The sequence below is a fragment of the Pantherophis guttatus genome, chromosome 3 (genome assembly GCF_059756535.1).
Source record: "Pantherophis guttatus breed Tessera chromosome 3, ASM5975653v1, whole genome shotgun sequence".
Classification (NCBI taxonomy): domain Eukaryota; kingdom Metazoa; phylum Chordata; class Lepidosauria; order Squamata; family Colubridae; genus Pantherophis; species Pantherophis guttatus.
Genome location: NC_142065.1, coordinates 129,105,312 through 129,133,004, shown reverse-complemented (window position 1 = coordinate 129,133,004; position 27,693 = coordinate 129,105,312). Strand labels below are relative to the sequence as shown.

Here is a 27,693-nt window from a genome sequence, read left to right as displayed (position 1 = left end):
ATCCATCTGAATAATGAGCTGAAACCCAAGTGGGTCATGCACCACCACAGTGTTCCCAAATGCACAAGGGAGCCTACAACAGAATGAATGAAGAGGAAAATATTCAGCATTTTGGCCACATCAAAGGGCAGACCTATTAGAAGAGAACTACAATGGGAATATTGTTCATGGAATAGAATTCATGCTTGTAAAGGCTCAGAAATGACAAAGTTGAGCCATTTTGCCATGGCAGGCTAGCCCATAATTCTTTCATGTAGTATTTGAAATGTACTTTACCTATTACTAGAAGTGCTACAATTATCACACTTAAAAATGACCCAAAAAGGCACTGAATCTAAGAGGGCAATTGCTTTCCTACAGTGGCATGCCGCATATTTAATTTTTTGTTTTTTATGAAATAAATGAAAGTAACAACGCAGTCCCTTTGTATCTTGGCAAGACCCATGGGAAACTCTGATATTCTCTGGAAAATATATGCAAAAATTAAGAATATCTAAAAGGAAGCAATCACTTTTTCTCAGTATTGTGCATTATGGTCTTGAATATATGTAATATTCATATTCTAAAATCTAATGAATAATTCAGTGGACTTAATGCAGTTTGTGCAAAATCATTGTAATATGAATGGCCTTTATAATCATATGTGTCTTTACCAGTGTTTCTGATACTCTTCTGATTTTTCTTTAGATTTATTGCCATCTTTAATTTTTATTATACATGTAAGCCAACTCAAAATAATATTTTTATTCTAGATGACCCTCCAGAAATCACTGTGACCTTCAGTTATATCTCTTGTAATGAGTCATAAGTTGTAACAACATTTCTGAAGTAAGAGGAAATCAACTTGAGTGTGCAAGATAGATAGGCTATAAATCATAATGCAAAAGAGGATAAAAATCTAAATTATTAATATTAGCATTCCCTCACTGACTGAGGTTCTCACATGAGAAAGCAGGTTAAATATTGCTTCGTAGATAGATCAATCGATTGATGTGCAAATAAGCTCTGATCTCTGCATGTGTACGGAATAATGAATTTTGTATCATTCCAAAACAAACAGGTGATTTTAGCAGCCTCTGCTTCTAGATAGTTTTTAAAAGCTGGTTTTTCCCAACTTTCAACAAAGTACTGTGTTGTTATCAGTTTTATAGTATTTGGTCAATTTCAACACCTCTAAGTATATAATTTCTGGGATGTTTTCCCTGTGTCAGTGATGTCATTGTGTTGTTTAGACCTTTATCACAATATAACTGAAGTAGCTACTAGATTAATAGCAAAAACCCAGCTCTCTCCTCGCAGCTTGTTTCCTTACTCACCCGTCTTTTATTCTCATATCTCTATATTCTCATTGTTTTGTTTTTCATTGTTTATTTTATTGTTCCATTATTTTGTTATTTTTATGTTTACACTTCTTTTCATTTCTCTGGTTTTATTGTTGTTAGCCACCTAGAGTAGTCCTATGGCAAGGTGGGCATCAAATAAATTTAACAAACAAATAAATAAATAACATCTATTTGGAAAGAAATATTAGATACCATAAGTTTATTTTGTATTCTTTCTACTTTTTAAGATGGATACCATAGATATTATATACAACAGAAAGAACTAGAAAATAACTTCCTTTTCTAGTTCTAATGAATAAATTGACTTGAATGTTTTGCTATTAAAGGACCAAAGTACTAAAGCAGTCTTAAAAATCACTGCAAGAAAAAATGTGTTGCTTATTGTCTGTGCTTGTATTACTATGTGCAGTTTAGATGAATTCTTTCTCAAGAACAGCTTGAAATACAAGGAAGATTTAGTCTATTTAATAAAACTGGCTGAGAGAGGGGACAATCCGTAATGGATGTGATAAGGGCCTGATATCTGAATTGGAGGAATTGAGGGGTAGCACGTTGCAGTGTCATCTAAACAAAGCAGAAAGAGCCTGCAGGGGTGCAGTGATTTCAATCTATGTGGGAGCCTACCACATCCCTTGTAAATTTGGCCTTGAATCTGGAATCAGTTTATCAGTGATGAGGAATCCTTCTATATTCCTAAATCTATTGCACCAACTCTGCCTGTTTCTGAAGGTTATGAAGTCATGATATGCTTCTTAATTACATGCTCTTTGATCTACTATGTTGCACTTTGTATGGGGATCTCTTTGAAACAGTTTCATTTCACAGACTTTTAACTGATTTAGAATACTGTAGCCAAAATGGGTCCTGGGTTATTATAGGGAGCATTTTGCCATTCTAACATTAGTTAGAGGCCATTTGTATGCCGGATATGATTGTTCTGTAATTCTACAATCTAAATCTAAAAGCTTTCTGATCAGACTATTTTTTTAAAACATACATAGTTAAAAAATAGAATGATGCATATTTATGCATAGTTTTCTATAGAAAACTATGCATAAATATGGTACTCTAGATAAACAAAACAGATAGAGAGTCAGAGTTTTCCAAACTCTTGGGTAGATAGAATTTTCCAAAACATATCTATTGTGTAGCTTTTTAATGCATATTGGAGAATCACATGCATAAAATGAATGAATTTTGGTTATGTTGCTTTCTTTTTGACTCTATTAGCTCCTAGAGTTTAAAGCTCTTAATATCTTAAAGTATAAAATTAAATATTTATAATACAAGAACACTGAAAATATTACAAGCTCAAATTTCAGTCTGGTTTTCCAGAATCAATTGTTGGGGAGCATGAAGACAGGGTAATTACCATAGATAGTTGTAGCTATTCCTTATTCAGAAATATTTCCAAAATAAAACTTGAACAGAAATGCATCACAATATCTTTAATTTTTGAAATGTTGACACACTAGATTCCTACATCAGTCTTTTGAAGAAAAAAAATAGCATGACTAGAGATTGAACACATCAGGAAGATGGGATGTAATTCTACTTCTCATAATGCGTAGTCCCAAAACAGAAAATAACTGTTCTAGAAATATTGTTAAGAATTTCTTGTTTGAGCAAAGACACACATTATATGTAGACTTAACATTCGATAAGAAATAGTGATATTTTATTTGCAGGAATTATCCCAACCTTTGATGTAAGGAGGAGGAATGAAGCTGTTCCTCTAAAAAATACAGAATTTGTTTATGAGCACTCACACAAAATGTTCACTGCTATATAGTGTATAAGTCACTACACTAAAGAAAATCATGACTTTTCTTTTGGCACCATGTTTGTTTAATTATTATATAAACAACCTGGTCTTGTTTTTGGAAAGGTTGCTATATCATCCTCCACAGCTGGCATATAAATACATCACAACACTTACAATGATGAGTGACTATATTGTCATAGACTCCAGTGGGTTTATTGTTCTACAAAGTGAAAGATTTAGAAATAAATTATAAAACCTGAATAATCATTTTTGTGAAGCATCCCATATCTAGAAGTTGAACTTGGGGGGTTCAAATGCTTGGGAATAGTCTTTCATGCCTCTGGTACCAGAGGGCAAGATTTCATAGTCATATCTGGCCATACAAGCCTTCTATTACTTTAGAGATGCTCTATATGCACCAGCAGTGCTTATATTATTCGTAGCCAAAGCTGCAGCTGCTTTATGGAGCTCACATACACTCCATAATAATCATACAGCTTTCAAGTTTCTGCAGTCCCAGTTTCTTAGGAAAATATTCCAAATACTTCAAATACATCCCAGATATGTTTTTGCATAAAATAATTTGGGTAATCAACATAAAAACTGCAACATGGGCAATTTTTTTAAATTATAGGTTAAAATTATTCTTTTTCCATATTGGTTTGGTTTCCTTAATTTTAACAGACATTTTTCTTACTAAGAGGAGTGGTTGTGTTATACAAAAGCTGGCATACCTTGGCTATTATAATCCAATTAGGAAATTATTAAAATTGGAAAAAAGTAAGAGCCTTTGATTCTTAATCTCACCATTTTTATTGATTACCATTAGTAGTTTATTTCTTTTTATTGATTTAATCTTGCAATTGTTTACTTGGACTATATAATTCTATTATGGATTTTCATAAACCTTAAGAAATTATCAATTGTAATGGGTAAAAAATTGAATGCATGAATGATTGAATGAAAGACTCCAACTGCCAAAAAGGATTTAACTTAGCAATCAGTTTATTAGTTCCTGCAGTTAGATATTTAAGTTGATATTTAAATATTAAAGTATGAGATAATAACGACATTAGCATGTTTGAATGTATTACCAACAGTAGTACTAGAAGGCAGATATAGAAACATCGCATATCAAATCATCTTTGTGTGAGATTATCTGTGGAGAGTTGTTCATCTTTTCTTATGTTATTTTCTATAAGGTCATCTCACAATCTATATTCTGGCTACTAATTATATTATCAAAGCACTTAGAATTTGTTCTATCTTCAGTATCTACTGTCAGATAAAAATGAATCTTTTTAAATGCGTCTAAATATTGTTACAGGGCCTGTAGAATCCATAGTGCAATTACTGCTTAGTATTAATATTTTTAGCAATTTTATTAATTCTATAGTTTTGGTGTTTGACTGAAGTAATAAAGTGAAAGTTTAATTTATTGCTAGGTTGAGATAATAATGATCACAAGAATAATGTATTAACAAGATCTTTTTGAGGTAATGTTTTTCTACTTTGTAAGCCTTTGCCAAAAATTCAGTTAGTTATTTTAAATCAATATTTTCTTCAACATAGACTTCAGTCTCCCTCTATGAACAGTATGAGCAAGCTTTGGAAACATCATGCTCTCTAGATTTTGTAGCTCACAGCACTCTTATTTTTAGCCATTCTGGCTTCTTTGCTCAGAATTGTAATTCAGCAGTATCTGGCAGATCATTGACTTAGCTTTCCCTGTACCTCAATTTTCTGTGAGGGGTTGAAAGTTCTCCATGTGAGCAATCAATTAGACACAATATATCATACTTAAGAAGGATGTATAGTTCTGTGCTGTTGAAAAAAAGCCAGATTCCTTGAAATGGGCTGTGCTGAGCAAATAGAAACTACCACCCCATTAAATTGAAACTGAAGCAGAGAAAATTTAAGCAAACATTTATCTCTTTAGCAAAACCTTTTAAAATAAACAAATAAGCAAAATAATCTTTTCTCCATGATGCTTTTATTGGTTCAGGTTTTTTTTGTTTTTTGTTTTTGTTTTGCTATAATTTATATGCCACCCTTCTCCGGAGACTCAGGGAGGCTTACAATACGTTAAGCAGTTAGGCTTCACTGGTCACTTTTAACTGACGACCACTTTTGACTAGCTATCCTGGTAAGCCTTTCCATTGACATCTTAAATTATGCAACAGCTAAGGTGCTGTTAAGGTGATTTGAAGACAAGTTATTATAATACTTGATTTAATTTGAAATTTGAAATTGTTTAAATTTATTTTAGATTGAGAATCTTCTTCCAAATTTTACAAAACATTTGGTATTCAAGTCTATTGAAGAGATAGTTCATCTACTAAATAATTTGTATTGGTTTTTAAGTTATTACTTGGGAACTGCCCAGGGTCACATGGAGTTGAACAATGTCTAAATTAAATTAAATACATGGAAATCTCCTTTTCCCCTATGACTACAGAAAAAAATTAAAATTTCTGTATGTGAAAAACACAGAGGAATGCAATGTCTTGGCCAACAGTATGATTCCATACTGCAAACATGTTCCATTATTGGTCCATCTCCCACACATAGAAAGTAGTATTTATAGATTTCTGCATACTAGAATGGATTGTTCTCTTACTTTTCATATATGAAATATACCTAATTTACCTAAATGGTGCTCTTACCTTTTTTCGTTGTACTCATTGCTAGAGATTACATAGACAAAGTTATGCATAGCACAAAAAGTTTGATTAGATTCCAGATTATTAGCATCAAAGCATGCAACACAAATCCATAAGGAATTATTGTAATTTATGATTGTGTATTTAACATTTGTCCTGTTACTGTTTTTCATTTATTTTAGAAAAGATTCATTCCCTTATTATCCCTCTATTTAGTCTGAAAACTGAAATTTATTAGCAGGTTTATTTTCTTATCATAATTATTTGATAATTATTTAGAATGTTCATCATTCCTTGCTTATGGGAGCTTCAATGGTAGCATTCCGAAAGTCAACCTTATGTAGCAGCAGTGAAGAGTATGTAGCTCTAGGAATTGGATTACAATTCCTAATCAAGATAGTTAATGATAAAAGATGCAGAATGCAAAATCTGAAGGACCTTGCCATTGTGAGTTCCCAGTAGGGGCTTAAATCTCCAAAATGTCTAGTTGTATTATTTCTTTTATTGAGATATTTCTAACTCCCTTTTGTATTAAGAATCAGAATTATCCTCATTAGAAGGTTTCTGTCTCATATTTTGGCTCAAACTGATTTTTTTAATTATGGATCTTTAGCTTCCCTGATTCTACAAGAAAGCTTTTCATCATCATAGAACAGGAATGAAAGTAGACAAGATGGCTTATCAGCTTAATATTTGGCTTCACTCTACCTGAAGAGTATTAAGATGAAGCTAAAATGGGGCATTTCGATACTGATTTCCAGAAACATTGGAATTTCCTTTTTAATAATGGTGGTTTACCTGGGAGGCTGTTCACACCAGCTAATTCAACCTCTTGAGCATGTTGCATGGGAGAGACTATTTGGCCAAATTCATTCCCCAGTCTTCCACACTCCCAGAAAGGAGATATTACAATCTTCCAATGCATAACTGCCTCACATCTTAAAGGAAGAAATTAAATTAGTCACACGTGTTTTATTGAGATGCCTATTCTATGCAGTCTGGAGCCCAATCCTATTTGTCATCCAAGTTTTATACATCTGATGAATTGAATACTTATTCTGTACTTGCTGGTTTATGACTAGATACCTCCAGATGAGTTGTTAAATTTTCTTCTATCACAATTGTTGCTTGAAAACATATGACATATTCTTGACTGAATATGTTGTGTGTGTGATGTATACGTGGGTGTGTATTCTGCACAGTCTGGAGGCATCCAGTTTAACACTCGCTTGAGTGTTAGTTCTGTTTCCTTTTCTTTATAGCCTTGATTTTTTGTCATATGAGATGAGTGGTTAATCTCTGACTATAACTGAAGTTGACTTCCTTACATGATCTGTGTGGAAGAAAGGACTCTTTCCATGGACCCTTTCCATGGACAATATTTTTTATAGGAAAGAAGGCAATGAAACCATCTTTTTGTTGCCCTTTTCTTTTTGGAAGTTAACCCTGAGGTTCTGGAATGAACACATCCTCCTGCCCTTCTTTGCCCTTCTGTAACTAAGAAGCTTTCTTCAAGCTGCAAGAAATGTTGTTTTGTTGCATCTCACCAGCTAAGGGATAAAAGAAGTACCAACAGAGGCAGGGTGACACACTGGTGGTGAAGTGATTATTGCTGTAAGAATTTGAAATTTGGTGAAAAAAAACAAACCTGGAGAAACAACATGAGGTAGTGAGGAATATTTGGGTCGTCATGAGATGAGGAAGAAAAGAAGAGGTGGTCAAGAGTAGCCTACTTAGATAGGAAATTTCCCAAAGTAGCAGTAAAGAACAGAAAAGCAAAAGCCCAACTTAACTGTGGAGTCTGTGGAGACAGCCGCAGAAAAAATATATTGAAAAGGAGAAGATGTGGCAGATCTTAATAGTGGACAAAAAATCTGTGGGAACATGGGAGAAGTTGACAGATACTCAAGTGGCCAAACCGAACATGGCAGCATTTTTTTAAAAAAGAGTCACTTAAATACATCTCTGGGAGAACTTTACCCCAAAAGGCACTTGAGAAATACATATTTATAAACAAATATATAAATGAAATCACAAATAGCTTTAAGTTGATGATTTTACTGGTTGCTATATAATATTCTTTTGCTCCTACTTGTATGTATTTGGAACATACCTTTTAAATTGTTTTATAATGTTTTAACTTTTATTGTTGTATATAGCTGTATATTTCTGGTGACTGAATAATCAGCCAATCCTCTAAAATAGATATGGAGAGAGATGAATACCTGTTCATGTAGATCCTTCACTCTCATTTCACAGAAAAGGGAAGGTCTCTTACTTGAATGAAACATTAGACATACCCCATTATTGGCATATAATCTGCTTATTTTTTATAATTGTACATTGCTTTGGGGACTACTAATAGAAAACTAGCAGATACTATGGATGGATGGATGGATGGATGGATGGATGGATGGATGGATGGAGAGAGAGAGAGAGAGAGAGAGATGGAGAGGGAGGGAGGGAGGGAGAGAGAGAGATTTAGCTCTATTCTGCTGCAGATTCAAGACTTTCCTCCCTGTTCTGAGAACATTCATGCCTAACCTTTCTGAAAAGATTCAGAAAAGCTTTTGCTAAGCCTGCACAGCAGCAACAGATGAGGTTTTGATGAGCATAGAAGCTTCCTTTGCCCTTATTCTAAAAATGAGCTTCCTCATCATCACTGGATTCATTCTAATTATTTGCAGTTAGTGTGGTCTTTAGACTGGATTTAGTTCTGTTCCTTATGTTATTTTAAATCAGTTTTAGTTTTTGGTTTAATTTAGATATAAGTTTGTGATGGCATAAATCTCATTTGGCATCAATTTCCAAACAGTTGAATTACATTGCCCCTAAAATTGAAGACTTTCAGCCATCGTAAATAAGATAACAGGTAAGTTATTTAATGGTCAAAATAAATATTTCTTTGCATTAGGTGTCCTTGAGTGTGTATTAAATTTATAAGAATAGAAGTACATCTTTATTTCTAATGCAAGCTTTTCTCTTTTGCTCTGCCCTGATAACGTTCATCTTTTTTTCTTTTCAGTGGGATGGAGTTGGTCCTCTCCCTGACTGTGCAGAACCACCAAAAGGAATCCAGATGCTATGGCACCCATCCATAGTCAAACCCTACCTCACACTTCTCTCTGAGTGCTCAAATCCAGATACACTGGAAGGGGCAGCTGGTGCACTACAGAATTTGGCTGCAGGTAGTTGGAAGGTATGAAATCTGCCTTCACTCTGCACTTGGCCAGACTCTTAAAACAGCCTTGATGTCTTAAATTGGATAATTAAAAACTAATTGGAATACCAGATAACAATTGCTTTCCCTACTGTAAGATCAATAAGGAATTCTTGCTATTCATAAGACTGCGAGCATATTGGTTCTAAACTCTATTTATATTGTTATTGGTTCATATTAAAAATACAGAAGCCATATTCCCTCCTTTAACCCTGTTTGTTTGCTTGAGTTAAATAAAACCATTTCATTGTGAAGATACAGTTATATTTAGCACCAATTAACATCCTTGCTGACAGCTTTAGGAAATTATCAAGAACAAATGAGAAAATTGAGTTAGGTTCCTTATCTGAGGTTGAGAAACAACCTTAAGGTGCTCTGTTGACTAAATGTGAAGCAGGAAATCTTTCCTTAAAACTTAATTAGTTTCACTCCAAGATGTATGAGCTCAGGTAGTAGAACTGTGATGTGATTTAATATATTTGTTTCCATATTATGCCAGCGTGTTTTATTTATGCTATGCTGTTAGTTCAATATACTAATCTATATGGACCAGGCAATAGAAAACATGATTTATCCTGCTACAGCTTGCTAAAAATAGCCTATATATCAATAAGATTCATAGCTTGTCATGTCCAAGGTAAGCATGTCTGACCAAACAATCTTTCCTTGAAATGGGAGCTTGACGAGCAAAATTGGTACAACTGAGCAGTGAATAAAATGATCTGTTTTCCCAGAAAATTCATATAGAATAAGCAGTGTTACCTTAAGCTTTTTCATTCTGTCTTGTCAATTTGCCTAAAATGTGTTTGACCCTGGAGGATGCTCTGTCCTGAAAGGAGAAAAAATGCCTAATTATATATAGACTTATGTGGACTTTGCTAAAGCAATGAAATTTTAATCTGCCACTTGCCGATAGGGGGGCTTTTTTATGAGGTAAAAAATATTTATTTACAGCAGTCCAATTGCAAATAAAGCTTCCTTCATGTTAACCAGAACATTTCCTTGAGATTAAATACCTGCCAGGGACAGCCAGCAAAAGTTTATGATATACAAGTAACAGTATCATTAGCAAAAAGTCAAAGTCTTTCAGATATGAATGTGCATCTGAAAATATTTAGGCTCTGTGAGGAAATGCAAAATGCATGTGTTCATTTCCCTCCCTCAAGAAATTACATGCTTATATGATCTTTGTGTAAAACACTTTATTCTCTACTTAGTTAAGCTGGTTAGTTTCCTGGCAAATAAATGGTCTGGAAGGGCCAGATACTCTTAACAATGTATTAATTGGAGAATGCATGGGTACTCCCATGTTCCTTTGGGGGGGGGGAAGGGTAAGAAACCCCCTCCAGTTTCCCTCATTTCAGCTTTGTTGACTAGATGATGTAGTTCAATCTCTGGAAAGGGTGAAATGGTGGTGAAAGGGGTCATGCCCTTGTCACTTTGCCAATCTTGGTATATATTGGTGATAGCTTATGTAATATTTTCCTTGTGCCACTTCCCACTTTCTGAAAGAAGCAAATGCCTGGACTAGGCTTCTTCTCCTTCATACCAATTGTGTGAGAGATGGGACTCTCACAGCTTGAGCACTTACTTGCCTGTAACCCGTGTGTATAATATTTATAAAAAGGAAAACAATATCTCATCTTCTGGCTACAGTAGTATAAGCCATGTGGCCAGAGACTAGTAGCCATTTCTCCTATTGAGGTGATCCAAATAGAGCTTTTATGATTGAAACATTAATTTTAAGTTAAATATTAAAGTTAAATATTTTATTTTATTCTGAAGTAACAATTGGGTAACATAAGGCATTAGACTCATGATGGCAAACCTATGGCACGTGTGCCAGATATGGCATGCAGAGCCCTCTCTGTGGGCACGCACACTGTCGCCTCAGCTCAGCTCCAATAGCGTTTCTCCATTGTGTTTCACTCAATCAATTGCAACTTCTCAGAAAGAAAAAGATCTCGCGAAGTTGGAATTGATTGAGTGAACTTTTTCACTCACACGCTTCACAATGGGGGAGGTGGGGTCCTGTCCTCCTCCTGAAGCCCATTATGACGTGGAGCCACAATGCAACCCATGCAGCTCTTTCATCCCTCTGCTGCAGCTCCCTGTCATTCTGTCATGGCAGACGGATGAAAGAGCTGTCATGGTCAACGGGTGGATCCTTAGTGCGGGAGCAAAGCACCCCTGCACTTGCCTTTGCATGGCAACAGCATTCTGCCTTCATTGCGGTACATTTGCTGTTGCTGCCAGCAAAGAGGGCTGGGAGAGAATAGCGGGGTGGATCTTGTGGGGAGGGAGCCATCCCCCAAGCCTGGCCTTCCTCCTTCTTTGTCGGTGGGACCAAGAGAAAGAAGGGAGTGGCATGGGGAAGTGCTCCCCTCCCTGGGACGAGTGCTGAGCACAAAAGCCCAGTTGGGGGGGGGTGGCCGGCCCAACCGAAGCGCCCCCATTAGCAAGTTGGACGATGGAGAGGCCTGGCCCAGCTCTCACAGCAGGACACTGTTGGGCACCTCCAGACGCAAGCTGCCACCTTTGAAATGCACCATGCCTTTGAGCAGTGGCGGGATTCAAATAATTTAACAACCGGTTCTCTGCCCTAATGATTCCTTCCAACAACTAGTTTACCAAACTGCTCAGAAAGTTAACAACCAGTTCTCCCGAAGTGATGCGAACTGGCTGAATCCCACCACTGCCTTTGAGGAAGCCAGGTAGCGATGGCTGGGGCTGTTGGGGGGGGTGGCAGCAGAGGCATCAGGGCTGCTCCCACCCTCCTCAGCAAGGAGGGAAAAAAGGCCAGGAGGAGCACAGAGAGTTGCGGGCCGAGCGCTGGAGGGTCAGAAGGTGCTCTCCCACATCGTCCCAACACGTGTTTCCAGCCCACACTCCTCTATCTTGAAGTGAGATTGAGTTGGGGATAGGGGGAAGGGGGCACGGGGAAGGGTATGGGGGCTTCTAGGAGGAGAAGAAGAAGACTGGCTGGCTTTCCTTTTGGTGTGGGGTGGGGGAAAACCCAATAAAAATCCAATTTCCCCCAATAAATGGGGAAAATAAAGGCCCGGCAGTCCAGAGTCCAAAAAGGGGGTGGGGTCTGTTTGTCGGAGGATCAGAGAGGAAATCAGTTGAAATCTGGGTGGGAGGCTATTCAGAGAGGGATCTGCCTGAGTATCTTCTTCCCTCCCCCTTAGATTCCCCCGTCCTGGCTTTCTTCCCTAGCCTTGTTCTAAGGGGAGGGGAAGCAAGGTAGGACAATAGTAACTAAAAGGCTGCGAGGGGGGTTAGGTTTATTAAAGATGGGGATGGGGAAAAGATGCCATTCCTTTCCCAAGGACCCAGGGAAAGTGGAATAAAAATAGGTGTGTGTGTGTGTGTATGTATAAATAACAGCCCGGGATAGCTTCAGCCACAAACAATAGCTGCTGTTATTTTTGCTGAGAGCTTCTAAGCTACACAACATTCTTTAATAAATACTAACAATAACGAACCATAATATACAGGATTAAAGGAAGGAAGGTGAAATCAGAGGAGGGGGGGAAGGGAAGGAATAAGGATGTGATGGTCCTCCAGAGGCTACTACACTCCCATCATTCCTGAGTTGTGCTGTTAAATAAATCCAGTGCTACCAGGGAGAAGTCAAGTTGTGAAAGAGTGATTGAAATTCCTCACAAAATCTCATTGTTCAGGTTAAATTGCCATGTTGACACTTTGTGATAAATAAGTGGGTTTTGGGTTGTACTTGGTCCCTAAAAGGTTCGCCATCACTGCACTAGACTCTTCTTGGAGTGAGTGGGCATGGACCAAACAGGTTGGAACTGAGGTTCTCAGATATAACAAAACATGTAAGAATGGAGTCACAGAAGGGCAATAAACCTCTGATTCAAAAATTCCTGGAAACCATTAGCAGATACATTCAAAATATCAAAATTCATGAAGCAGGCTAATTAGCTTAATGCAAGGAATCAGTACCTCACCTATAATATTTAATTGCCCCAGAAAGAAATTTTTTCCTGAGCTGCTCCTAGCTTGTCCTGATCCCACTAATCCCACTTTCCTGAGCTGCTCCTAGCTTGTCCTGATTCACACTAATGGAAACTGATATGTTTGTCAGGAAAACAGATATGTTCTTCCAAATCCCAAGAAAAATCAGGCAAAAAAACCATTAATTGAGGTAGGGTCAGAGGGTGCTCTCTGCCATTCCACTTGTAATGTTTGGAAGATGTCACATGTAAGATGTTGCTTGTAGCTCCCAGCACTCCAAGGAGCACTTCATGCTTGGGACAGCCAATACCCAACCTCATTCAAAAGGTCCTGTTGTCAGATGCACCATAGCAGGGAGCAACCAGTGCTAATTGAACAGATTCTCAGCTCCCATCTTGATTCCCCTTTTCTTCTTCCTTGGAGGTTTGGCCATGGAGATAGTACAGAGAGCCTCCAGATCAATTTTATGGATGAGCGAACATTTAATGATGCACACTGGCACTAACTGGATGGGTTTGAGAGTCTGCAGCTTCTTCAGTTTGCAACTTATAAAAAAATACAGAATGGAATTCAAATTTCTCATTTTAAATCCCAAAGCTTAATACCTGTCAGGAATTTGAAAACTGTTCCCATAGATGTCAGCTTTCAGTCCAAATTTTAGGAGCTTTTCTTCTTAGCTGTTGACTCCCTAGAGATTTGTGAGTTGCAGTTCAATGCTTCTCTCACCTAATGCCCAGAAATACTGCTTTTACCATCGGCACTTAATACTCTAGCCATTAAATACTTTGCCTTATCCATGCTGAAGCAGGCATTATTCTCTCTCCCTGTAGTTTTTCCTGATCTGATTCAGTGTTCTTCCTCAACTCCAGTCACAGAGATTAGTTTCACTCTTACAACATTTCCCTCTTGCGCAAGTGTTGCTTAGCTTTCTGCTTCTCCCAGAAACTAGTTCACCAAAATCATGTGGCTACTTCTAGTCCCCATTTTGTCCTTTTCATCCAGAAATCTTTTCTCCTACTCCAGATTTTTTTTCTCTCTCTGCTCCTCTCCCAGGTAATCTGCCTTTTTCACATATCCCAACTTTCTTCTTTTCTTCAGTCTTAATACAAAGGGCTTTTGCTAGCAACAATAGAATTGAGGAAAGCTTCTCAGGCTAATCTGGGCAAATTTCTTCCTCCCCTACTTAAAGGCTTGGTTTACTGTTAATATGAGCCCTCCTACCTGTCTCCTCAGGCAGATGGGATATGTGCATTGGCTGTTTGGTTACAAGTTTTTCTGCCTGTCCTACATACCATCCAGGCTACTCAAGTCTGGTCAAAGCTGGGGGGAGGGAAATTACTGCCATTTCTTCTCAGAATGAAGGGGGGGTTTGGACAATCAATGGAGATTCATGATTTCCTCCACTCAGAATTACTTCTATCTAAAACTCTGTTAAACAAAAGCACCAAACTTATATCTTAATTTTCCATGCTGGCCTCTTAAATTGATTTTGTTTAATCTAATGGAAGAATAAAGTCAAGGAAATTATTTTTCATAATAACAATGACAAACTAAAGCATAATAGTATATTACAGAAATGTTCTCCTTTAATTGGTATAGCAAATAAATGCTAGAGCAAAGAAAATGTTGTTTACTGTAGAACCTTAGTTTGAATTAGCCATTTCTCTGAAGTGGTGTAGGGTTTTCTGCCTAAGCAGGAGGTTGGATTAGAAGACCTCCAAGGTCCCTTCTAACTCTGTTATTCTGTGTTCTGAATTAGAATGGGCTGTTCTCAGAGGTACATTTTCTCCTTTCATGCTGAGCAATTATTTGAATGCTGATGTCAGTCTGATTTATGGACTAACTGGATGATTAAGTATACTCCAATTTCAAAACACACTGCCACCCCTCAAAAATTATTTTTCTTTGTCATTTTTTTAAAAATTATCTAGTAGGCTTATTGAGGTTTATTGACTTTTAGAGTATATGTGCAGGACTTTGCTTAATAACAATAGTGAACATATTCAAGAATGAATTTATTTCTCAATTTTGGAAAAAGAATGAAGTAGCAGCATCTCATACTGAATTTTTTTGCAAGAAATATGGGGAGGATAATTGCTTGCAAACATATCCTTATTGACAGTACCCCAAGAATTCTTGCATGATTAATAAAATATCTGAGAAGATTCATAATTTGAAAGCATAGATAGGATTATAGTTTGATTCACAGTGACAATTATGGGATTTTCTATATGGAGTTTTCACAAAGAAAACATTATAAACAGGATTATTATTTGATACAACTTATATCTATGCCTAAAATACAGTAGTTTAGGCTCCTGCCTTACATTCCACCTTAATTGTGCAGCAGTCTTTCAAAAGTGATTTATTATACAGAACATTGGAAAGAGCATAAGCTCAAAATGCATATAGGAGCACACAGTGACAGAATTAGAATTAGTTGTCGGAGTTTGGGGAGCTTGGACTATATGCTGTATTGTTGCAAAGTTTGTGTGAGTGTTGTAGGTGTTTATGTACAGACACATATACAATAAATGTTCACCTAATAACATCTAACTGCTTTTCAGAATGTGCTCATGATAAAGTAGATTGGAACATCTGGGAAAGGTTTTGAGTAGATGGAGTTCAAGAAAGCAAAATATATATTTATTTGTTTCTGATCCATCCAATCATCAATGTTATCTGGGGGGAAACGGCACAGTTCATACATACTTTCTGCAATTACCTACTTTCCCATACAATATTTCCCACCTTATAGCTTGATGCAAACCTGTGAAGTGAACTGGCTAACCACATATCTGGTTCAATCCCAAACTATACTGTCAGACAAAGCTACTCGGTCTTCTACAATATGAGGATAGTAACGACGGTATCTGTCAGTAATTCAAAATGAGATTGGCAGTTATTAGCTTATATAAAATGATGATTTTTTATCATTGTTTTCCATAGCTAAATAACTTTTGCTATAGCCTCCTTCTTCAGATGATGAAAATTATTTGATTTGTCATGTTCATTTTTTTTTTTCCTGCAGTGGTCAGTATATATCCGTGCTGCAGTACGGAAAGAAAAAGGCCTGCCTATACTAGTAGAACTTCTTCGAATAGACAATGATCGGGTGGTATGTGCGGTTGCAACAGCTTTACGGAATATGGCCTTAGATGTCCGAAATAAAGAACTAATAGGTAGGTGACAACATGATAATTATTAGCTTCACCCCAACTTTGCTAAAATGTAATATAAATCTGTCATTCCTGCTTAAGCTTTGATGAGAAATTAAACATATTGAGCACTTTAATGTGTTAAGATACTTCCAGAATGGGATTCTCTATTCTTGGTTAATCTTGAAAAGTCTGTATGTATTTTGTGTTTTTATCTTTTGGGGAGACAGAATCCTATCTGACACTACTCATTATGTGCAAAACTGCATGTGCTTTTGAGTTTTGTTCAAGTGCTATAGGTTAAAGCTGACAAAGGATAGAAAAGAGACAAACAGATGAAAAGTTTAAGTAGAATTGGAAGGATCCCACCAGCAGGAATACTTGTTTAATTAATGTCTCTTGCATCCTCTCATAACAAAGAGTTTTCCATTCATCTGAAGCAGTTTTCAGGCAGTCTACACAGATGAAAGACATTTGCCTCTCTTCTGCTAATAGGAATGCCATTCTGCTCAACTGGAAGCAAACTCAGTGTGCTGCTTTATTGTAATGCTGTATTGTATTCTGCTTTCTTCTGGGTAATACCAACTTTTTCATTTTATCCACAAGAATTGCAAATCCAAGATGGTGGCAATTTACCATAAGATCCCAGGCTAAAGCTGAGAGATCATGAATTCCAGTCCTGAACCTGGGCACAGAGTTAGCTGGGTGGCTTTGGGACAGTATCTCAGACCTTGGAAGAAGGCAGTAGAATATTACTTCTGAAAATCCTGCAGGGATTGTCCAACCAGTCGCCAGGACTGAAGGCTGATTTATTTGCTTTTAAAGCTGCTGTGTAGAAGGCTGTTGACATGTACATTTCTGTCTAAGACGTTTTTCAATTCATGTGAAAATATATTTGACCAATAGTATTCTGAGCTAATGTAATATACTGTATATTTTCACCATATCATACAAAGGGTCAGCTTTGCTGTAACAATAAAAAGAATGCTTTTGGGGTGTAATCCCCAACTCCCAACAGTTCATTTATTCACCATTCAAAGTTACAATGGCACTGAAAAAGTGAACTTATGACTATTTTTCATACTTACAACCAGGGCAGCATCTCTCTGGTCATGTGATTAATATTCAAACACTTGGCAACTGATTCATATTTATAACAGTTGCAGTGTCCTGGGGTCACGTGATCACCTTTTGCGACCTGCTGACAAACAAAGTTAATGGGGAAGCTGGATTCACGTAATATCCATGTTACTAACTTAACAACTGCAATGGTTGGCTTAACAATTGTGGCAAGAAAGTTTGCAAAATTCACTTAGCCACCATCTTGCGTACAACAGAAATTTTGGGCTCAGTTATGGTCATAAGTCAAGAACTACATGTACTCTCCTTCTTTTAAAAAAACATTCCTGTTATATCACATCTTGGATTAATGTCCAACTGCCTAATCATCCTGTCCCAAAGTTGTCAATTTATCATCTTCAGTCACTATTTACAACAATTTAGAAAAGAAAATAATTAAAGAATGACTAAGGGAACTCACAGAAGGTTTTTTATTTCTAAGGAGGATATTTAGGCGATTGTAAAGATGATGTTTTCACTGTTTGCAAGTTAAAGATGGGAACTTTGAAATACACTTATAAATCATATTTTTATTAGGTTTCTGGAACATCAAGTATCATAACAATAAAGACTCCCTCAAGCAAAGGCCCTGTATACATCAACTACTGTGAATTCATCTCCAGTCTAATATTTTCTAACTGATGTGTTCATATATTGAACCTTGTTCTACAGTACAATAGAAGTAGACAGCCTCCTTGTGCAGAGAGATTTAAGTTTTCTCCAGATTTTGGGGGGGTGGGGAATCTTCACAACTATGCAACTGAAAACCACTGTGTGCCCCAAAATCTAAGAGGTATGATCTAAAGGCTCTGCTAAAATGGAGCTAGGACAAAGCAACATAGCAACTGAAGCTTTGTTTTTTAAAAAATTGAAATCATGGCCCAGATCTCTGTTTTTGAGCAGGGTGTAGAGTAGAGCTGTCAAACTCCTGGCCCGTGGGCCAGATGCGTCATGCATTGGCCATGCCTGTGCCCAGTTTAACGAAGGGGGGGAAAGTCCCAATAAATTATGTGACGCTGCCATGACAACATGAGTGTGACACCCCTGGTATAGAGGATAAAAAGCAGTCCTTCTGTATTTGATTTCAGATCCTGCAGCCACAACCAGTATGGCCAGTGGTGAGGATTTGGGGCATTATAGTTCAAGACATTTGAAGCACTGGTGGGTTACTACCAGTTCACACTGGATCGGACGAACTGGTAGCGGCGGCGGCAGGAGGCTCTGCCCACCCTCCCGGATGCTTCTGCGCATGCACAGAAGTGTCGCGCACGAGCACGCCCATGAGAGAACCGGTAGCACCGGGTTTTGAAACCCATCCCTGATTTGAAGAATATCAATTGCCACCTCCTAACAAGGACACTCTCTTGGTATTTTGTAATTATTTAGAGTTATAATTATTGGAAAACAATTCTCCTTTTTTAAAGGAAAAATATAGGTATAAATCTGCTATGTAGTGCAGTTTTAGAAAGCTGCACTTATTTGGGTTAGATTTCGAACCAACTGAACTTATTTTAGGAATATGTAGAGGATAGTTGTCTTCTACAAACTCCGAGCACTAGAATGCCTTCATCAATGAAAGGTTTATAAGCCTGAAAGTCAAAGCTTGTATTATGTCAGGAGCTGCTTGTTTTCAATAATCAATTCCTGCTACTTTTCATGCAAGCTACATAAATTTTTAGACAGTAGGAATATTTTTACTAAGATGCAATAAATGTCAAAGTATGGAACACTGATACAAAGTTACATGGATGTACAGTAATATTAATATTGAAATAGTGGCTATTTATATGATATTTCATGGTAGAGTCTAGAGATCTAAATCTCTTAATCTATTGTTTGTCGGGTTTGTCCTAATATGGCTCAATGCAAAGAATTTGCCCAATTATAAAATAAGATGTAAACTGGGATCAATAAAATCTTCATCTATATCAGATCATTACTTATCTTATCCCACCCTCCAAAAAAGAGATAGAATCCAAAATTAAGTTAGAAACTTTATGATTCCAAATGTGTATTCAGTTTTCTTAGTACATTAATTTCATTGGGCAATGCAAAAACAAAAGAAAATTCTAGCTTACGTGTGTGCTCTGCTTGTTTCTACTATTACAGGGAACTTGACTTACTAGTTTTGTCTTAAAAAGTTACATGCAGTATAGATTTCAGGGTGATACTCCCAGTAATCTAACTAAAAACAGGTATTTTCTGTTACAAAACTATATTTTCCGATCACAAGCATTTTTAACCCCCAGAAGGTCTCACAAATATTATTACCTTTCATTTCATCTTTCAGTAATTGTACTGTATATAGAGATCAATATCAGACCTACTTCAGAAATTAAGATTAACAAGTTTTATAGTCTCTTAGACATACCCAAGTAATTTATTCTATGAAAATATTATCTGCAAACCCAGCACATTCAAACATTTGATATTATAAGGAAATTTATTCCCCAACTAACTGATTATTACTTTATCTATTGAGCTTTATTCAGAATTTTCTTAAGCTATATATTTTTGTTATCTCAAAATATGTGTAAAGGTAAATTAAGAGGCAGTCCAGTGTAGTAGGCTAGAAACCAGGGGACTGTAAGTTCTAGTCCTGCCTTTACATGAAACCAGCTGGGTGGATACGCGTCAGTCAGCCTCTATCAATCTTAGGAAAAAAGCAATGGCAACCCACTTCTGAAAAACCCTGCCAAGTAAATTACAGGGACTATTCTAGACAGTCACCAGTAGTCAACAGTGACTTGAAGGCCCCAAATAAACAAAAGTACAATGAATTTGTATAAAGAATATAGAAATAACAATTGTTTTTTTTTCCAAGCTTCTATTTTATTTATTTATTTATTTATTTATTAAATTTATATACCGCCCTATTCCTAAGGGACTCAGGGCGGTGAACAGCGAACGATAAAAATACATGTAATACAAACGTTAATAAAAAAACCAATTAAAATATACTAAACACTCTGGTCCTAGATAATTCAAGACATCCCAGTTTAAAATAAAATCAAAAAAGCAATATAAAGGGAAAGTTAGGCCAGGCCGGCCTGCTGAAACAGGAATGTTTTGAGGGCACGGCGGAAAGTGCGCAGATCCAGAATCTTCTGTATCTCTGGGGGGAGCTCGTTCCAGATGGTGGGTGCCCTCACAGAAAAGGCTCTCCCCCTGGGGGCCGCCAGTCGACACTGTTTGGCTGACGGCACCCTGAGAAGCCCCTCTCTATGGGAGCGTACTGGGCAGTGAGAGGCTATTGGTGGCAGAAGGCGGTCTCGTAAGTACCCCGGTCCTAAGCCATGGAGCGCTCTAAAGGTGGTAACTAAGACCTTGAAGCGCACCCGGAAGACCACAGGGAGCCAGTGCAGCTCGTGCAGGAGGGGAGCCACATGGGAGCACCATGCTGCTCCCATAACTACCCGCGCGGCCGCATTCTGGACCAGCTGGAGCCTCCGGGTGCTCTTCAAGGGGAGCCCCATGTAGAGACCATTACAGTAGTCCAGGCGTGAAGTGACGAGGGCATGAGTGACCGTATTTAACGAGTCCCGATCCAGAAAGGGACGCAACTGGCGAATCAGGCGAACCTGATAAAAAGACCTCCCGGCCACAGCCGTCAAGTGTTCTTCTAAAGACAGCCGTAAGTCCAAGAGGACGCCTAAGTTGCGAACCCTCTCCGTGGGGGGCAATGACTCATCCCCAATAGTCAGTGATGGCACCAATTGACTATATCGGGATGTCGGAAACCACAGCCACTCGGTCTTGGATGGATTGAGCCTGAGTCTGTTCCTCCCCATCCAAATCCGTACAGCCTCCAGGCACTGGGACATCACTTTAAGGGCATCATTGGGGTGGTCCGGGGTGGAGATGTATAGCTGAGTATCATCAGCATACTGATGATATTTCACCCCAAAACCACGGATGATCTCACCCAGCGGCTTCACATAAATGTTGAACAGAAGGGGTGAGAGAACCGACCCCTGTGGCACCCCACATACAAGGGGCCTCGGGGTCGACCTCTGCCCCCCTGTCAACACAGACTGCGACCGATCAGAGAGAAAGGAGGAGAACCACCGCAACACGGTGCCCCCCACCCCTAACCCTTCCAACCGGTGCAGCATGATACCATGGTCGATGGTATCAAAAGCTGCTGAGAGGTCTAATAGGACCAGGACAGAGGAACAACCCCTGTCCCGGGCCCTCCAGAGATCATCTACCAATGCGACCAATGCTGTTTCCATGCTGTATCCAGGCCTGAAGCCAGACTGGAACGGATCTAGATAAGCCGATTCATCCAAGTACTGAGGAAGCTGTTGCGCTACCACACTCTCAACAACCTTCGCAACGAAGCGAAGGTTGGAGACTGGACGGTAATTAGCCAACACTGCTGGGTCCAGGAAAGGCTTCTTGAGGAGAGGCCTCACCACCGCCTCCTTCAAGGTGGCGGGGAAGGCACCCTCTCTCAAGGAAGCATTTATAATCCCCTGGAGCCAGCCTCGTGTAACCTCCCGAGAGGCCAGCACCAGCCAGGAGGGACACGGGTCCAATAAACATGTGGCCGCGCTCAGTCTGCCCAATATCTTGTCCACGTTTTCTGGAGTCACAGAATCAAATTCTTCCCAGATAATATTCTCAAGACTTGCCTCCATCCTCCCTCCCGAATCTACCCAGTCAGAGTCCAAATTTTCCCGAATCTGAACGATTTTGTCATACAGATATTGTACAAAGTCCTCAGCTCTACCCTCCAAGGGGTCCTCCTGCGCTTCCTGGTGGAGCAGGGAGTGGGTCACCCTAAACAGGGTGGCTGGGCGATTATCTGATGATGCAATAAGAGAGGAAAAATAGTTACACTTTGCCGCTTTTATTGCCACCAGGTAGGTCTTAATATGAGACCTTACCAGTGTTCGGTCAGATTCAGAACGGCTGGCTCTCCAACTGCTCTCCAGGCGTCTTTTCCGGCGTTTCATCTCCCTCAGCTCCTCGGTGAACCAGGGAGCCAGGTGAGATCGACACCGGGTCAGAGGCCGCAAAGGCACGACCCGGTCCAAAGCTCCAGCGGCCGCCCTATCCCAGGCAGCCACTAGGTCTTCAGTTGAGCCGTGTGCCAGAGCCTCAGGAAATGGCCCAAGCTCCGTCTGGAACCTATCCGGGTCCATCAGGCGCTTGGGGCGGAACCACCTCATCGGTTCCGCCTCCCTGCAGCGGGGTGTGGCGGTTCGAAGGTCAAAGCGAAGGAGGGAGTGATCTGACCATGACAAGGGCTCGATCGCTATATCCCCTATCTCGAGACCACTCAGCCACTGACCAGAGACAAAAACCAGGTCCAGCGTGTTTCCCCCCATGTGAGTAGGGCCATGAATTAATTGGGTCAGGTCCATGGCCGTCATGGAAGCCATGAACTCCTGAGCCACCTCAGACGCCTCACCGACGGACGGCAGGTTGAAGTCCCCCATGACCATAAGTCTAGGGGTATCAATCGCCACCGTGGCTATAACGTTGAGTAGTTCAGGCAAGGCCGCTGCCACGTGGCAGGGAGCCAGGTACGTAACCAGCAGGCCCATCTGCACCCCATGACCCCACTTCACAAGGAGGGACTCACATCCGGCCGTCTGAGGAACAGTGGCCTCCCTCGGACTAAGACCCTCTTTAATGATAACTGCCACCCCCCCGCCCCTTCCCTGTGACCTTGGCTGATGAAATGCCCGGAAACCGGGTGGGCACATCTCTACGAGAGGGACTCCCCCCTCCTGGCCCAACCAGGTCTCCGTAATACCCACCAGGTCCACTCCCCCCTCCTGAACAAGATCACAAATGAGGGGGGCTTTATTTACCACGGACCTGGCATTGCATAGCATCAGCCGAAGGCCCAGGGCCTGAGGGTCTGTGCCACCTGGGGAACAAGAAGAGCATTGGGGGCCGGAGCGTGCCACCGCTTGAAGACAGCGAGCATGCACTCCCGCAACTTGATGTGGCCCCCTACTCCCGCCATATCTGCCCCTCCCACCTACAGTACTGATGTAATGTCTATCAACAGCACAAGCTCTAACCCTCTCCTTCGCCCCGGATTCAGCATCTCCTCCGCCGTGCTCTTCAGATGGACTAGACCCCGTCCCTCGCGGGTTAATCCCTGAACCCATACAACCCACCCGCCTCCCGGGAGGCCCCCCAGCCTCATTATTTACATTGGAAACCACCCTCATCCCAGATCCCCTTAAAATAGAATTTGAAAAACTATCTAAAAAACCCCAAAGCTTCCGGTTCTTAGCATACTTTAATTAGAGTTCACAATAGAGGATATGGTGTCATTCGTATGACTGCATTTTTTCTTCTCTTAGCACCTAAATGAAAACAATGTATAGAAAAAGGAAAAATATGTGATACTTATTCATGACATAAATCTGTACGATAGGAGAGGAATATAAAGTACAATAAAAACTACAGCTTTCTATTTAAAAAAATCTCCATTCCCATAAAACCCAAATTAGTCAAGTAACTTTCAATATGACTTGAAAGACAAGATTTTTTTCCGTTCATATCTCAATTTTTCCTAATGCTTTTATTATTCATAACCCTTTGAAAAAGTTGTTTGATTTTCATGAAAGATAGTAGGCTATCCTTTCTCTATTAATTTCTTATTGTTTATTTTAATGAAAATATTATAGCTTCCTTTTCTTTGAGCTCAAGTTGTTTTAACAGTAAATACATGGAGTAGCCAGAACACTGTTTAAAACACACATTAGAATCTAAATCCTGCTCCCCCAAAAAAACCACTGAAACGGAACAATCAAATTCTTAAAATATAATTTGCTGCAGTGGCTGAATTGTTCTTTCTTTCAGCTGAAAATGCTGCTTGTGTACATTTGTTCTACATCCTTTCTTTTGATAAAAGTAAATGAATGAGAATGCTAATCTGCAAGATGTTGACGGTTTATGAAATGCATTGAAGTACAATGGTTCTCACTATTCAAGTCTGAGTTCATTAAATGCATTTTTAAAGTTTTAGACTTAGATAAAGATGGACATGCAGCAGCTCTTGAGCATGTGCCCCTAGCATCCCCGAATTGTGCTAAAAAACATTGGCAAGGGAATAGCTACATTTCAAGAGTGCAATTTCAGGACTTTAGGGTTTGGGGTTACTTAAAAGCTAGAGGCTTCCCACATGCATTCCTTTTGTCCAGTGTCAAAAGATTTAGGAGTGAAATGGTAGTAATGGTTTAATAAATTTCAACACCTAAAACTCATCCATTAGATTTCATTTGTGACATTAGCAGCAGTAGCAGAGGAGCCAATCATGACTGTCGCCTATACCTATATTTAGTTCATAAGTATGATATAGTTACTTGTACCTAAAGAAAGGGGTCTCAAAAAGTGTTCCAAGCACTGTGAGCTATTTCTTACAATGCAATTGCAATCCTTATATGGTGTTGACTGGATATTGTTCATTGGGAGTGTAAGGATCAGTTCTAATGAAATTGAAATGATCATTCAGTTTGTTCAATCCATTTCAGTTTGTGTTTTCAGACAATTGAGTGGTGTTTATCTGATTGGGAAGTTGATTTAGTTTGCAAGGTTAGAATCCATACATGTAAGAGGTATTGAATCATTAGATGAATTCAAAGACAACAGTTTGATTCAGTGTTTTGATACACAGTGATAATGTGGTTCAGAAAAGTGATACTTTAGAATTTAATTGAATCTTTATAAACTCAAGTTAGCGCTCTAGTGTTTGGGATAGAGGTGGTCCATATTAAATTTCTTGCTTACCAATAGTAATAGCTGTAGTTGTAGTAGACCAGAATTTCTGTTTCTAAGTGATGCATTTGCAAAATCCTGTTTCATTACTTAGCAACAGCAATCCCAGCAGTTTCGTGTTGCTTTTGTTAAGTGAGTATCACCAGTCATAAAACAAGCACCTCCTCACAGCTTCTTGCTGACTTCCAACAAACAAAAGTGAATGAGGAACTAGAAGGAAATTGTGAATCCAGGGCAGCTTGCAAACAGGTCAGTGGGTGGATAAGTAGCTGCTTCAGGCCAGCACAAGTGCAGACAGGGCGGGGTTGGCTACTGCCAGGGGCAGAAGGGTACCTAAGCTGCCTGACACTCCACCACCTTTTCTTAGGTGATTTGGAATTCTCTTTATTCAGTTATTCCCTTATTTAAGAATCTTTCATTCCCATGGATTTGTCCAATAAGCTGTCCTCCTCTTACAAAATCAAGGGGAAGGAATCATTAGAAGAAGAAAGAACAGCACCATGAATTTTCCCTCTCAAATGGAAAGGGAAAATAGATTAAGAATTGGAATCTAGTTCAGTTTGGAGCTGTTACACATTATAATTAGGCATTTCGTCATGTTGTCTATATTATTATGAAATCTGGATTAATCTCAGGTCATAAGGATCGATTATATAGTTAGCAGAGATGGTTAAACAAACCCTACAGCATCAATTTGCTTAATGGGTATTATACCTTCTGATACTGAATTTCATATGTTAATTACTCAGGCATGATTTTCTTTTCCTTGCTCAGAATTAGCTGGAGATGGTGATATTTCTAACTTTGTGTGCCATTAATTGTTATCACTTTCTGTTCTCTCCAGTGGTGGGATTCAAGTAATTTAACAACCGGTTCTCTGCCCTAATGATTTCTTCCAACAATCAGTTTGCCAAACTGCTCAGAAAGCTAACCGCTTCTCCCAAAGTTGTGCGAACTGGCTGAATCCCACCACTGGTTCTCTCCCTTTCAGTCTTCCATTTTTACAAATGTAAAAGCTTAGAATCTTTAGTCCTACATATACAGAAAAAAATTCCAAATCCTTAAATCATTTCTTTTTGTTTTCTATTCAAGAATGGATTATTACTGATTAATTTTGGGATAAGGCAATACGCAATGTTCTAGAGATGCCTTCATCTTATAGGCTTGTTCTTTTGCCCTTCTTCTGAATTGTAGAGTATCTCAGTGCTTCTCCCATACTGTGCTGCTTTGAAAACTTTCTCATTTTTTTCCATTTTCTAACAACTAGTTAATATAATATCTCTAACCCATATATTAGGACTCTCTCATGAAATAGTGAACACTAGAACTGGAAGCAGGCCCAAACCATCATTCAAAGATGCATTCACTATGCATAAATTACAACATGCTGCAAGCTATGTATGCTTAAATTTGCAAAAGATTTCTGATGAAAACCTTCTAAAATTGTGTGAACTGGCTGTATCAAGAATCAGAAGCAGCCTGAAATAAGGAAACAAATACTGTGCTTATTATGAATAATTGTCTTTACCATTTCCTTGCTGTTCCACTTAAAATCTAGCTTTAATAGTTTTTAAATCATTTTTTATTTAAAGGTAATTTTCAATTTGTAAACTGTAATTTGTAATCTGTAACTTCCTGGAAACTAATGTTTATTGAGATGTGTAGATATCTCACATCATCTTTTACCAAAAAGTTGTAGTGGTAAGATAGGCAGCCAATAAATTGTTATTATTATTATCTGTTTTATTCATTAAACATGAAACTCAGTCAGTTGAACATTTAAAAATGTGTCACAAATACCACTGACTGGTGCAAATGGTTGATATTATTATTATTATTATTATTATTATTATTATTATTATTATTATTATTATTATTATTATTGATGATGATAGCCTTCAGGATGCCCTCAGACATTACTGAGATAAAGAAAATACAGTTTAATTAAATCCTGTGAAGATATTTCCCTGCAAAAGCCATAATGGACTAAATCAAACCCTAAATGATTTTACTTTTAAGCTATGCAAAGCAGTGAAGAAAAATAAAACTGTGACATCATTTCTGTGCACAATTGCCTTCCCATTAAGAAGATTAATTATGCACATAGAATTTCCATTGAAGCTAATTAAGAAATGTGTGATCAATGTACCATATCTTTATCTACAGTGTATAGATACCCTTTTCTTCTCCAAAAGATATTACTTCCTTAAAAACATTACTGGACAGAGATTTGCTTTTACAGTGGTACCTTGGTACTCAACATTAATTGGTTCCAGGAGGCACAATGAATACCAAAAATGATGAATACGAAACAAATTTTTCCCATAAGGAATAATGTAGTGAGTCACAAGGCAGCCGACACCGACAGGTTCTAGTTGTGCTTTAAATACCAAACAAATGATGAGTACTGGGACAATTTTTTCACATCAAAATGCGTTGAGTACCAAATTCTATGAGTTTCAGACCAGTTGAATACCAAGGTGCCATTGTATCTGTTATGATTTTGATCAATTTAAAATACTTTAGAGTGATATATTACTTTCTTTTCTGCAAGTGAGGAATTTGTATGTCTTCAAAGTACATTTCGTAATGACAGGAGGCTTACATCTTTCCTATAACAATACCAATATTGCAATATCAACTGTTGGAGCTTATATCAAAAGGAATACAAATAAATATGTGACATAGGGCTATGGTA

General features: G+C 38.5%; 1 protein-coding gene across 21 annotated transcripts in view; it reads left to right on the top strand.

Moving 5' to 3' along the window:
* The window catches only part of CTNND2 (catenin delta 2), a 479,927-nt gene that overhangs the window by 397,601 nt on the left and 54,633 nt on the right, over window positions 1-27,693 (top strand). For all 21 annotated transcript variants that reach the window (XR_015733589.1, XR_015733588.1, XR_015733587.1 and 18 more), the window contains 2 exons: window positions 8,797-8,970; window positions 16,004-16,154. Coding sequence is in view for 17 of the 21 variants with exons in the window: in XM_034411885.3 (XP_034267776.1) it covers window positions 8,797-8,970; window positions 16,004-16,154 (325 nt within the window). In the remaining 4 variants the exon portion in view is untranslated. The remainder of the gene's footprint in view (window positions 1-8,796; window positions 8,971-16,003; window positions 16,155-27,693) is intronic.